General features: G+C 54.0%; 1 protein-coding gene across 1 annotated transcript in view; it reads left to right on the forward strand.

Moving 5' to 3' along the window:
• The window catches only part of LOC113490882 (E3 ubiquitin-protein ligase rnf213-alpha-like), a 23,790-nt gene that overhangs the window by 5,298 nt on the left and 4,767 nt on the right, over positions 1-13,725 (forward strand). Inside the window, exons 10-20 of the mRNA XM_026867493.1 lie at positions 35-166; positions 369-943; positions 1,362-1,527; positions 1,688-1,905; positions 2,748-2,885; positions 3,174-3,353; positions 4,388-5,858; positions 7,030-7,223; positions 7,395-7,550; positions 8,232-11,807; positions 12,044-12,177. Coding sequence (XP_026723294.1) covers positions 35-166; positions 369-943; positions 1,362-1,527; positions 1,688-1,905; positions 2,748-2,885; positions 3,174-3,353; positions 4,388-5,858; positions 7,030-7,223; positions 7,395-7,550; positions 8,232-11,807; positions 12,044-12,177 — 6,940 coding nt within the window. The remainder of the gene's footprint in view (positions 1-34; positions 167-368; positions 944-1,361; positions 1,528-1,687; positions 1,906-2,747; positions 2,886-3,173; positions 3,354-4,387; positions 5,859-7,029; positions 7,224-7,394; positions 7,551-8,231; positions 11,808-12,043; positions 12,178-13,725) is intronic.

Here is a 13,725-nt window from a genome sequence, read left to right on the forward strand (position 1 = left end):
TTTGGGGTTTTTTTTTTTTTTTTTTTTTTTCCAGATTCCTCTTTCTTCAACTGTATAACAGAAGTGCTTAAGGTCAGGAAGCAGGAGTTTGGTCAACTGGAAGAGCTGAAGAAGCAACGATGCTCCTTCCTCTGCCTGTGCTGTCGCATAGAGGAGATAATAAAAGGTACAGGTGGGGTTAACGGAGCTTCTTGCAACTGATTCTTTGGTTCTTGAGTGGGGAGATGCTTCCTAAAACAAAGAATCTCACACTGGGTGGGAAGGAAACGCGATTGGGGAAGCCGTTGACTTCAGGGCTTGTTGGAGAGACCCAAGACTGTTTCCTTCTTGTTGAGAGATGAGTTTCTTCTTGTTCCCACCCGCTTTAGTGGATCGAAGCACCGTGGAGAGGAGCATCACGGACAAGGAGCGTTTTAAGAATCAGATGTCGGTGAAGGAGTTCTCCCTCGACGGCAAGAGCAAAACGGAATCGCACGTCCTGGCGGGTTATAGCGACATGATGCAAAAACTTTACATCGTGGAGAAGAGCCAATGTTTCTGTCGGCTGTGGAGGATGAGAGCAGAGGAAATCAAAGCCTCCATACCCGAAGATCACGTTCTCTCCGTGGAAGATGTTCAAGAAAAAATTTACAAGCCAGCCCTCGCCGAATTTCAGAAAACCTACTCGTCCCTCAAAGACTTCTCCATCACCCTGGGGACGGTGCAGAGCCACTTTGAGAGGCTGCTGGGAGAGAAGGATCTGCTGGAGAAGGAGTTGAATCTCATGGAGCGCAGCGAAGGGCGGGGGGGCGGAAGAGCTCACTGGATCCCCACCGTGGTGGAGAGGATCGAAAACTTCCTGACGCTCTCCAGAGTGGTGCAGACGGCCCAGATGATCAACGCGCTGAGGCAGCAGCTGCAGCTGGAGGGGGACTTCCAGATTCTCAGCGACCTGACGGCATACGTACGTAGGGGACGTAGGACAGCGCTGAGGGATCTGGTGGAGTTGGGAAGGGTCAGCGTGAGCCGCGCGGTGGCGCTTGGAGAAGCTTCAAGGGCTTTTCCAACCCAGGGGATTCGGTGGTTCGGAGACGCGCGGGCGCCTGTGGCGGTTGCTCCTGGGAAAATCCACGTAGTAGCTGATAAGTAAATCCTATCGGGTGCGATTCCTTCCTCCTTAATGAATCTTGAGTGATGGGCTGAAGGAATTCATTCCAGCTGCCTCTCCCTTTCCATCACGGAGGCCTACCGGGGTGAATTTACGAGCAGACTTGGGTTTGAGGCCAAGATTTCATCTTGTTTGGGAGGGAGGCTTCCTTCCTTTTCTTCCCCACAAACACATTTTTAAATTTTTGTTTGTTTGTTTGTTTGTTTTTACACAGAAAGAGCAGGAATTCAAGGATAAGCGGCTCGATTTTATTACTGAAGACTTAATGAAGGTGAAAAAAAGGTTGAGTGACATTCCCCAGGGAGTCTTGGACTTTCTGAAGGAACTTCTGGAATGTGCAAAGAAAGGTTTCACCTCCTGGATCAAGACCATAATAAAAGGTGGGCTGGAAGGAAGGAAATCGGACACGGCAAGAGGAGACCACTTGGGCCTTGTCTGTCACCGCATCCAACCCGGCGTTAGATGGATCAGAGCAGAGAAATTCCTCAACTTTTTTCTTTTTTTTCTTTCTTTTCTTTCTTTTATTTCCCCCCCTCCCAGACAAGACAGAAATCCCCGTCTTTGTGGAGCTGGCATCGATTTCTGCAGGTGAAAACGACATGGATATCGACAGAGTGAGGTTCTTCCGGGATGCCATGTCTGCCTCTGCCCCCATCGTGTTAGACCTGACTCCCACAGCTGGCTTCGAGGAGTTCTCTGCCGCTCTGTCTTTCATCAGAGAAGCCATCGAGAAGGACAGTAAGCTTCCCAAAAAGCTGGTGAGTCTTCAAACCTCACGTCCAGAAGTCACTTGGGTGCCTGATGCGAGGCCGAGCTGTGCATCCGATGCTAGATGCCATTTAAGGTGGTTTCCCCAGGACATTGACGGGGGCCTGGTGGGACCCGGGCAAAGGCTGACCTTTTTTTTGGAGTGGAAGCCTGGTGGAACGTCTCCTCTGACCTTCCACACGTGGGTGGGCAACTGGAGGAGATCCGGGAGGGCTTGTGAGGAGGAGGAAACGAGTTCTGGAACCTGCAGTTGAGGATCACAGGATAGTTGAGGTTGGCAAGAGCTTAGCTGAGCTTGACACAGCGCTTAGGGATGTGGTGTAGTTGAGAGTGGCCGGTGTTAGGTTTATGGTTGGACTGGAGGATCTTCAAGGTCTCTTGCAACCGAGATGATTCTGTGAAGGCACCTCTGGAGATCAGCTAGGCCCAACCCCCTGCTTAAAATGGGGTCAGGTAGGGCAGGGAGCTCCCGGCCGCCTCCAACTGGATTTTTGAGCATCTCCAAGGCTGGAAAACTCCAGAACCTATTTCAGAATCTGATAGAAAAGCTTCGGTTTAACAGAACCCCTCGTGTTTGTGCTGACACCGAGCCTTACGCTCCGCTCCCCGCCAAAACCAGAGCAGAGAGCGAGAGCTTCTCGACACACCAACGCTCCGGGGCGTGGGCCGAGGTCGACTCTGGAGCTGTGTGTCCTCAGAAGCAACGGGACACCCCATCCGCGGGAGAAACGCTCCCAGAAACCCCACCCGCATCGAATGGGGCAGGGGGGGGGAATGGTGCTCAGCATCCTCCCAACTGGTCACTGGGTTTCCCTTTGGTTCTTTCTTGCAGAAAAGTTCCTGCGACAACAGAGACTGGATCCAGATGGTTCACGACTCTCACGGCTCGGTGGAGCGTTCTTCCATCTCGCAAGCCAGAAGCATCAACAGAAACGGGATTTTCACCATCTCGGCACCCCCGAAATTCAAGGTAAAGGGTTTCCAGGGGAGTTTCTCATCCAGTTGTAGTTTTTAACGCCGTCGGGAGGAAAGATCGTTCTTCAAATCAACTTCCAATGAGCGTCCCGGGTTGCCAGTAGATCTCCAGTTGGGTTTCCATCCGGTACCACCAATTTTCTGTTGAACCCCGAGGATTTTCAGCAGAAAACGGGCTTTCCTTTCCTCCAAAGGAAGCGCTAAAAGACACGTAGAGTCCCGACGTGCAGTGTTTCCACTCAAAGGCCACGTGGTGACGTCGGTTGTCTTCTCTGCTCCCCAGGCTACGCTTGAGGATTGCGTCTTGTTGCGTCTGAGGGATGACGATGAGGAGGGCGAGTCTCCAGCAGACCAGAAGGTCAAGAAATACAGTTTGTCTCAGCTCACGGAGCTCCAGAACAAGCTGATGTTGATCGCCACCAAGGTTGAGCAGGGCAGAGAGGAGGCAAATCGTTTCTTGGAGGTGAGTCCCAGCGCGGTACCAACATCTGAAAGATGGTGGCCATTGGGCTTGGGATTTTGCTGGAGTTATTGCCCGGGGAGTCATCTGTGACCTGCAGTTCTGGTCTTTTGGGAGCAGAGGTGTTGCTGTCACCGGTTCCTCAGCTCCGGAGACTCCTCCCCCCTCTCTGCCCCCTCCTGGCAGGGAGTTGCAGAGGGCCAGGATCTCCCCTCAGCCTCCTCTTCTCCAGACTGAACCCCCCCAAGTTCCCCCAGCCGCTCCCCACAGGACTTGTTCTTCACCAGCTCCGTTGCCCTTCTTCAGAGACAATCCAGCACCGAAATGTCTTCACTTCACTGGGTCAAACCCTGGCTGGATGGTCAGGCCCAGAGAGTTGTGGTGCAGGGACTTAAATCCAGTTGGCGGCCGGTCACGAGTGGTGTCCCCCAGGGCTGGGTGTTGGGGCCACTCCTGTTTAACATCTTTCTTGATGAGCTGGATGAGGGGATCGAGTGCCGCCACGGTCGGTTTGCAGGTGACACCCAGTGGGGTGGGGGTGTTGGTCTGCTCGAGGGTGGAGAGGCTGCAGAGAGAGCCCAGTTGGTCAGGTGAATCCCATCAGCTCCCAACAGAGCCGGCTTCTCAAGGATAGACCCAGCTTCTCAAGGCTTCTCAAGGGTAGACCCGGCTTCCAAAGGGTAGACCCGGCTTCTCAAGGGTAGACCTGGCTTCTCAAGCATAGACCTGCCTTCTCAAGGGTAGACCTGGCTTCTCAAGCGTAGACCCAACTTCTCAAGGGCAGACCTGCCTTCTCAAGGGTAGGTCCATGATCACAGAAGCCCAAACCTTGAGTACAGCGCCAGCCATGCACCTGGATGCTCCAGTCCCTTCATCATCTTCCCTCCCCAGTACGTCCATATCTCGCTTGTACTGGGGACTCTACAACTGTACAGATCTCTGGAGCAAAGTGTGACCCACGGGTGGTGGTTGGAAGCTGCTGGGGACGTGCTGCAGGACACGATCCATCTCCCTGTTGTGTCTTTGGCGTGTTACAGATATTGGAAAAAGTCGAAACGGTTGGGAAGTTGTACCTGGAGCTTCTCAACATTGGCAACATCCTCTTCATCGACTGGAAGGCTGAAATCTACTGCAACCCTGAGCACCGCGTGACGGTCTACACGGAGTTTGGAATCACCAAGATCCTTGTTCAGAGCACAAGACCCCTCCTGCAGGAGCTGGACAGCCTCTCGAAGGTGATGGAGCATTGTCTGGTGGAGTGGAAGAAGTACCTGGAGACTCAAAGGGACACCTACTACCATCTCAACCTGTTCACTGCTCACCAGCTCTTCTATTTGTGCAGCCAGCTGGCCCGAGTCCAGAAAGGCATCGTAGAACCGCAGGTGCTCATCATGCTTTCCGCCATCAAGCATGACATCAGCGGAGAGGATATCAATAAAGCCCTGGGGGATGCGCTGATGACTCCGCTGGACTCGGTGAACGCCTCGGCGGGAGACGAGGAATCAGTGACCTGGCATGACTACGTCATCCGTTTCCCCCAGTTCATCAAAAGTTTGGCCGAATCGGGCTACGACGAGGCGGTGGCCAAGGCGGCCTTGCAGAGCTGCCTGAATAACTCGCCCATCACGGAGCAGATGCTCATGGACTTCGCCTTCGAGCACGGCGACAACCAGGAGGAGGTTGAAGAGCTCAGCAGGTTGTACGAGGAAGCGAGAGAAACCTTCCTGCAGCAGAGACGGAAATTTAAGACGGGGAACAGAGACGTCGACCAGGTTTCCTTCAGCGCCCTGGCGGACGATGAGTTGGCCGCCTCCTTCGAGAGTTTGCCGTCTCTTTACGACAAGGTGAACCTGCTCTGGGACGCTTACTGTAAAAAATTTGCCGGCCTGGTGTCCGATAAATACATCGGTTTGGATGTTTTTGGGGAGACGCTGAAGCGCTTGGCCGCTCTAGAGAGCGCCCGTGTGGAGAGGAGCCTGCCCGTAGGCTCCGAAGAGGGGAAACCGCTTCTCATCCTGTGTAAGGAAGAGGAAATGCTACCCAACATGTTGCTCATCTACCAACACACTGCGGCAGCCCCTCTCCCCTCGTACGACGAGGTCCTGGTGTGCACCCCCGACACGGAGGAGGAGGAGGTGGAGCTGCTTGTCCGGAGGGCTCTGTCCCCAGGTTCCCGAGACCAGAAGATCTACTGCCTGCTGGGCGCCGACAAATTAAACTATAAAGTTTCCAAACAACTCGAGTCGCACTTCTTCCGCCTGGTGCAGTCCGCCAGCGTCCCCAACTACCGGTTCGTCATCTTCTGCAATGCTAAAGCTCACAACTCCTACGTCATCACGGCCTTTGACACCTACAAGGTGACGTACTCCTGGCACTCGGAGGAGGAAATCCGGAGCTACCTGCAGGGGCACCTCAGGGTGCCCATCGGGACGGCCCCCACGGCTCAGGCCTTCGAGGAGCCCCGGCAGCAGAACGTCAAGTTCGTCTTCTCGGAGCAGGCGGGAATGGGTGAGTTGTCGGGGAGGCGGATCCTGGGTTGGGGCTCAAAGGAAGGAAGCGAGGTGGCCCACCGGGCTTGTAGGGGGAGGTTTTGTGCTCGTACGGAGAGATGCGGAGCTTTTAGGGCGGGGTTTTGTGCTTTAGGGAGGGATTTGGGGCTTTTGGGGAGGGATTTTTCACTTTTAGGGAGGGATTTTGTACTTTAGGGAGGGATTTTACAGTTTTAGGGAGATTTGTACTTTTAGGGGGAGATTTTGTGATTTTAGGAGAGTTCTTGTGCTTTTCGGGAGATTTTGTCATTTTAGGGAGAGATTTTGTACTCTCAGGGAGGGATTTTGTGCTTTTAGGGAGATTTTGTGCTTTTTGGGAGGGATTTTGTGCTTTTAGGGAGATTTTGTGCTTTTAGGGAGAGATTTTGCGCTTTTAGGGAGATTTCGTCGTTTTATGGAGAGATTTTTATGCTTTTAGGGAGAGATTTTGTGGGTTTAGGAGAGTTTTTGTGCTTTTAGGGAGAGATTTTTCACTTTTAGGGAGATTTTGTCATTTTAGGGAGAGATTTTGCACTTTTAGGGAGGAATTTTGTACTTTTAGGGAGATTTTGTGCTTTTAGGAGAGTTTTTGTGCTTTTAGGGAGATTTTGCACTTTTAGGGAGAGATTTTACACTTTTAGGGAGATTTTGCACCTTTAGGATTAGATTTTGCACTTTTAGGGAGATTTTGTCCTTTTTATGGAGGTATATTATGCTTTTAGGGAGAGATTTTGTGGTTTTAGGAGTGGTTTTGAGCTTTTAGGAAGATTTTGTACTTTTAGGGAGAGATCTTGTCCTTTTAGGAAGAGATTCTACACTTTTAGAGCGGGGTTTTGTCCTTTTAAGGGGAGATTTTCCACTTTTAGGGAGAAATTTTGCGCTTTTACAGAGGATTTTGCAGTTTTAGGGACGGATTTCATGTTTTTAAGGAAAGATTTTGACTCTTAGGGAGAGATTTTTACGCTTTTAGGGGAGATTTTATGCTTTTAGGGAGGGATTTTTCACTTTCAGTGAGAGATTTTTATGCTTTTAAGGAGAAATTCTACACTTTAAGGAGAGATTTTGTGGTTTAGCGAGAGATTTCCTTGGTTTGGGTCGCGTGCAAGTGTAGAAGGGCGGATTGACTCACAGTTTTCTCTTCCGCTCCTTAGGGAAATCTCTTTTTGTGGAGAACACCCTCAGGAAGGTCCGTGCCCAGCTGGGGGACAAGCTACCGCTTCATAAAACCATTCGGCTGATGGAGTCGGAGGTCGATTTCCAGTTCTTCGTGGAGGAGCTCATCTCCATCAAGGAATCCGTGTCCGAAATCCAGCCCATCATCTTCCACATCGATGTGTCCCCAGTGGTGAGTGCTCGGATCTTCACCCGGACAAGAAGAGGTGGTGCAAGACAACACCCACATGCACCAGAAGGGAGAAGGGGTGGAAACTCAAATCCAGCCCAATCAGAGCAGCGAGTGCCAATTTTAATTTGGGGTTTTTTGTTTGTTTATTTGTGGTTTTTTTTTCCCTGACAGGTATCGAAGGGTCTCTACCGGCTGCTGATTGACCTGTGCGTCCTGCGGCACATCCAGAGCCCCGATGGCTTGGTCTGGAAGTGCAAACCCTCCCATCTTTACTTGATCGAGTACCTGGCAAGAGGGAAAGGTCTGAGCAGTACAAGGAAGCAAGAGGTATTTTGGGAGGAGCCTTTAAGGCTGAGCATGAGTAAAACCCGCTTAACTCTGATGCCTCCGCTGGAGCGACGCCCAGTTTAGAGTCTGTCTCCCAGCGGGGTGATGTCTCACCTACGTAGAAGCAACAAGGTCAAACACATCCTGACTCAAAGTGAAATATCAGGCCCCGCTCTGAGTTTTGGAGGGAAAAGGGAGCTTTTTCATCCCAATTTTGCTGTAGCTTGAACCTCCCGCCTGTTTTTAAAGCCGGTTTGCGTTAAGCCGTGCTTTAGAGCTGCTAAAGTTGGGAAATGCAACCCAGATTCACTACTGGTGGATCATCTGCCTGCGTTTCCTCACCGTGCCTTGAATAGCGACTGAGTTCAGGTCCCTCCATCTCCACGAGGATTTGGTGGAAAGCGTAGGAGCAGGTAACGAGATCACCCAAGCCAAGGCAGGGCCCAGGGTAAGACCGACCTTAAGGGTTATAGGGATTTCAATCCACATGCAGACTTGAAGAAATTTTGCCATTCCTACTTTTTTGGGTTTTTTTCCCAGCTTTCCAAACCATTTGTGACCAGGGGGAAATAATAAAAAAAATGTTTAAAAATTTTTTTTAAAAAAGGGTTTTTGCCATGTAGGCAAATGTGGGAGGTTGGAGAAGGCTCCTTGTGGTGATTTGTGTCCTCTGGCTTTTAGATGTCCCTTGAAATGGAGGAAAAATTCCTGAATCTTTTTCCTACCGTGGAGTGTGTATCGCCGCAGCGGGTGCTCGAGTTGCTGGAAGACCCCAGCTCCGTCTCTCCCACGAAACTGAGAGAGGAGCAGTTTGACCGGACCAAGCTGAAAAGCGACGTTTTCCAAAGGTCCTACCAATATCTCAGCAGATACAAGCAGAATATAAACCTCGACCATTTCACTTTTACCCCTGGGAGCATCGAAGGGACGGAGAGGGAATGCCTGGCGTGCCTGATGGAGTTCTGTGGGAGAAGCAGCCCCTCCTGGACCGAGCTCAGCAACTTCACTCACTTTTTAAACTTCCAGCTCCAAAAGTGCGAGAAATCGGTCTTCTGCAGCCTGGTGGTCGGGGCGGAGTTCAGCGGCTTCAAAACATTTGTCGTCAAGTTCATGATTGCCATGTCCAAGGACTTCGCCATGCCTTCCCTCAACATGTCCGACGAGAGCGTGCCCAGCAAGGAGCGGAAGGAGGCGGACGGTGTTTTGGAGGAGTATCAGCTCCGACGCAAGTGGGAGCAGGAGTCTCACCCTTACATCGTCTTCCACGCTGAGGATGACTCCATGGAGTTTCTGGGTTTCCACATCAACCCGAACTTAGATGCTATTGATGCTTATTCCCAGACTGTTTTGGAGAGGGCGGTTATGACGAGGAGTTTATACACGACCTTGGCACTGCAAAACGTTCCTTTTAATAAGAAATTTGAAACTTTACCCAGAAACGAGCAGTTGGAAGCCCTCTGCAGGGTCTTCGGCGTGAAATACCTGAGGGATCCGGATCCCTCGTACCAGTTGACTCTGGACAACACCATGAAGATGTTGGCCATCCACCTGCGGTTCCAGTGCGGCATCCCCGTCATCATCATGGGCGAAACGGGCTGCGGGAAGACGAAACTGGTGCAGTTCATGTGCAACCTGCAACGGGCCGACCGAGACCTTCAGAACATGCTGGTGGTGCGCGTGCACGGCGGCACCACCTCCAAGACCATCCAGGAGAAGGTGAGGCAGGCCGTGGCGCTGGCGCGCACCAACGAAGCGCACGACGTGGACACGGTGCTGTTCTTTGATGAAGCCAACACCTCGGAGGCCATCTTTGCCATCAAGGAAGTGCTGTGTGACCACAGCGTCAACGGAATGCGGATTTCCTCCCACCGTTTGAAAGTGGTGGCCGCCTGCAACCCTTACAAGAAACACACCCAGGAGACCATCGAGAAACTGGAGAAAGCGGGTTTGGGATACCGAGTGCGGAGCGAAGACACCCCGGAGAAGCTGGGTTACATTCCTTTGCGGCAGTTGGTGTATCGGGTGCAGCCCCTTCCTCCCAGTTTATTGCCCCTGGTTTGGGATTTTGGGGAGCTGAATGAGAAGACGCAAAGCCTCTACATCAGGGAGATCGTGAAAGCCACCGTGGAGACAGACATCCCTGCCGGAAACCTGGACGTCTTCACCGCCGTCATTTCAACCTCCCAGAAGTTCTTGAGGGAGAGGAAGGACGAATGCAGAGTCGCCAGCCTGCGGGACATCGCCCGCTGCATGAAAATAGTGCTCTGGTTTTATAACCGAAGAGACCTCCTCTTCCACCAGATCGACGAGAAGAGGCAGTGCAAGAAGGAGGAGGAGGAGGAGGAGGAGCCGACCTTGAGCGACGCGCAAAGGGCGCTGGTCCTGTCCGTGGGGGTCTGCTACTACGTGTCCCTGGAGAGCCGCCAAGACTACCTGGAGGAGGTCGCCAAATCCTTCTCGGTCGCTGCCTCCCGGCTCCAGCAAGAGATTGAGTTGTGCCAAGAGGTGTTTCTCGATCACCTCTCCCTTCCTAAGGCCACGGCCTGCAACAATGCCCTGAGGGAGAACATCTTCATGATGGTGGTCTGCATGGACCTCCGCGTGCCGCTCTTTCTGGTTGGCAAGCCGGGCAGCTCCAAATCTCTTTCCAAAACCATCGCTGTAGACGCCATGGAAGGCACGTTGTCCAGAAGCCCGTTGTTCAAAAGATGCAAAGAGATCCAGCTGGTCTCCTTCCAGTGCAGCCCCCATTCCAAACCAGAAGGCATCATCTCCACCTTCCGCCAATGCGCCCAGTTCCAGAAGGGCAAGAACCTGGATGAATTTGCGTCCGTGGTGCTGCTGGATGAGATCGGCCTGGCCGAAGATTCGCCCGACATGCCCTTGAAGACGCTGCATCCTCTTCTGGAAGACGGATGCGTCGACGATGAGACCCCGGAGGATTACAAGAAAGTTGGGTTTGTGGGCATCTCCAACTGGGCCTTGGACCCCGCCAAGATGAACCGGGGCCTCCTCGTTTTTCGGACTGAGCCGAGCAAGAAGGAGCTGGTGAAGACGGCTGAAGGCATCTGTGCTGACCAGCCTCACTTTGAAAGGATCAAAGATTTGTTCCCCATCCTGGCGAACTTCTACTACAACGTGCTGCAAAGGCAGGAGACGGAGTTCTTCGGGCTGCGCGACTTCTACAGCTTAATCAAAATGATCGTGTCCTACATGCAGGACCGGAAGTGCCGTTCTCAAGAGGAGCTCCTCGTAAAGGCCATTCAGAGAAACTTCGGAGGCTCCAGAGACATCAACCCCGTGGCAATCTTCCGCGAGTGCACCAGCGAGGTGCGGCTTCCCCGCGAGATGGAAACCAGCTGCATCCGCCTGCTGAAGGAGAACATGGAGAAGCAGCGAGCGGGGTTCATGTCTCGTTACCTCCTCTTGCTGACCACCAACAACGCCGCCTTTCAGATCATCCAGATGACCGGGCTGATAGACGCCGGCAACTGCGACATCATCTTCGGCTCCGGTTTCCCGCGGGACCAGGATTACTCCCAGGTGTGCCGCTCCGTGAACAGGGTGAAGATCTGCATGGAGATGGGCCGGCCTGTCGTCCTCCTCAACATCCAGAACCTCTACGAGAGCCTTTACGATACCCTCAATCAGTGCTTCGTTAGCCTGGGGGGGAATTATTACGTTGACCTGGGTCTCGGCACGCACCGGGTGAAGAGCCGCGTGAAGGAGGAGTTCCGGTTGGTCGTTATAGAGGAGAAGAAGGTGGTTTACACGCAGTTCCCCACCCCTCTGCTCAGCCGGCTGGAGAAGCATTGCTTGGACATGTCCACCATCCTCAGCTGGCAGCAGCGAGACCTCAAGCAGGACCTGGAGAGCTGGGCCGAAAGCTTTGTCCACATCGAGAACCCCGATTCGTTCAGCGCCTGGTCCCCCACCCTCGCTCCCAAGGAACACGACGTCTTCATCGGCTTCAGCGACGACACCTCCGCCGCCATCGTGCTGGAGAGTTCCCAGAGCCTCCGCTGCGGCGGCTTCGAACGCTACGACCAGTCGGTCTTCACCACCGCCACCAGCAAACTGGTGGAATGTGCCACTCCGGACTCGGTCCTCCGCCTGAAATACTCCACTCTGGAGGACGCCGAGCGGGTCCAGGAGCTTTATTTCATCGAGCAGAAGCACAACAGCCTGACCAGCCTCTTGCGCGAGGCGATGAACCAGCAGAAGGAGGAGGGAAGCGCCGCCGGGCTCTGCCTCCAGGTGGGAAAGCACCCAAGGGTGCTGTTTGTTGGGGGGGGGGGTATGTTAAATAATTAATTAATTAAGCCAGGACCATGACGGGCTTAACGGCCACCCTCTGCAGGTTCTGCCCTTCCGCGGGAGGCGCATGGAGCGGAAAAGCTCGAGGCACCTCCCCGCTGCCTGGGGATGAGCACCCACGCAGCCACCTGGGGGGATCCCACCCGTCTGAAACCACTTCTCCCTTTTGGCCGCAGGTGTCTACCCACGCCAGGCTCTTGAACCAGAAGGATTTGGAAGTGCTGCGGAAGACGCTCGACCTCCCAGACACCATCCACTGCCTCTTCCTAAGCCAGTTTGACACCGAACGCGCTTTCCGCCAGGACCTCCAGTGGGTCCTCCCCCTCCCTTCCCTTCCCTTCCCTTCCCTTCCCTTCCCTTCCCTTCCCTTCCCTTCCCTTCCCTTCCCTTCCCTTCCCTTCCCTTCCCTTCCCTTCCCTTCCCTTCCCTTCCCTTCCCTTCCCTTCCCTTCCCTTCCCTTCCCTTCCCTTCCCTTCCCTTCCCTTCCCTTCCCTTCCCTTCCCTTCCCTTCCCTTCCCTTCCCTTCCCTTCCCTTCCCTTCCCTTCCCTTCCCTTCCCTTCCCTTCCCTTCCCTTCCCTTCCCTTCCCTTCCCTTCCCTTCCCTTCCCTTCCCTTCCCTTCCCTTCCCTTCCCTTCCCTTCCCTTCCCTTCCCTTCCCTTCCCTTCCCTTCCCTTCCCTTCCCTTCCCTTCCCTTCCCTTCCCTTCCCTTCCCTTCCCTTCCCTTCCCTTCCCTTCCCTTCCCTTCCCTTCCCTTCCCTTCCCTTCCCTTCCCTTCCCTTCCCTTCCCTTCCCTTCCCTTCCCTTCCCTTCCCTTCCCTTCCCTTCCCTTCCCTTCCCTTCCCTTCCCTTCCCTTCCCTTCCCTTCCCTTCCCTTCCCTTCCCTTCCCTTCCCTTCCCTTCCCTTCCCTTCCCTTCCCTTCCCTTCCCTTCCCTTCCCTTCCCTTCCCTTCCCTTCCCTTCCCTTCCCTTCCCTTCCCTTCCCTTCCCTTCCCTTCCCTTCCCTTCCCTTCCCTTCCCTTCCCTTCCCTTCCCTTCCCTTCCCTTCCCTTCCCTTCCCTTCCCTTCCCTTCCCTTCCCTTCCCTTCCCTTCCCTTCCCTTCCCTTCCCTTCCCTTCCCTTCCCTTCCCTTCCCTTCCCTTCCCTTCCCTTCCCTTCCCTTCCCTTCCCTTCCCTTCCCTTCCCTTCCCTTCCCTTCCCTTCCCTTCCCTTCCCTTCCCTTCCCTTCCCTTCCCTTCCCTTCCCTTCCCTTCCCTTCCCTTCCCTTCCCTTCCCTTCCCTTCCCTTCCCTTCCCTTCCCTTCCCTTCCCTTCCCTTCCCTTCCCTTCCCTTCCCTTCCCTTCCCTTCCCTTCCCTTCCCTTCCCTTCCCTTCCCTTCCCTTCCCTTCCCTTCCCTTCCCTTCCCTTCCCTTCCCTTCCCTTCCCTTCCCTTCCCTTCCCTTCCCTTCCCTTCCCTTCCCTTCCCTTCCCTTCCCTTCCCTTCCCTTCCCTTCCCTTCCCTTCCCTTCCCTTCCCTTCCCTTCCCTTCCCTTCCCTTCCCTTCCCTTCCCTTCCCTTCCCTTCCCTTCCCTTCCCTTCCCTTCCCTTCCCTTCCCTTCCCTTCCCTTCCCTTCCCTTCCCTTCCCTTCCCTTCCCTTCCCTTCCCTTCCCTTCCCTTCCCTTCCCTTCCCTTCCCTTCCCTTCCCTTCCCTTCCCTTCCCTTCCCTTCCCTTCCCTTCCCTTCCCTTCCCTTCCCTTCCCTTCCCTTCCCTTCCCTTCCCTTCCCTTCCCTTCCCTTCCCTTCCCTTCCCTTCCCTTCCCTTCCCTTCCCTTCCCTTCCCTTCCCTTCCCTTCCCTTCCCTTCCCTTCCCTTCCCTTCCC

This window comes from Athene cunicularia, unplaced genomic scaffold, assembly GCF_003259725.1.
Source record: "Athene cunicularia isolate RWA unplaced genomic scaffold, athCun1 SCF_56, whole genome shotgun sequence".
Lineage (NCBI taxonomy): Eukaryota > Metazoa > Chordata > Aves > Strigiformes > Strigidae > Athene > Athene cunicularia.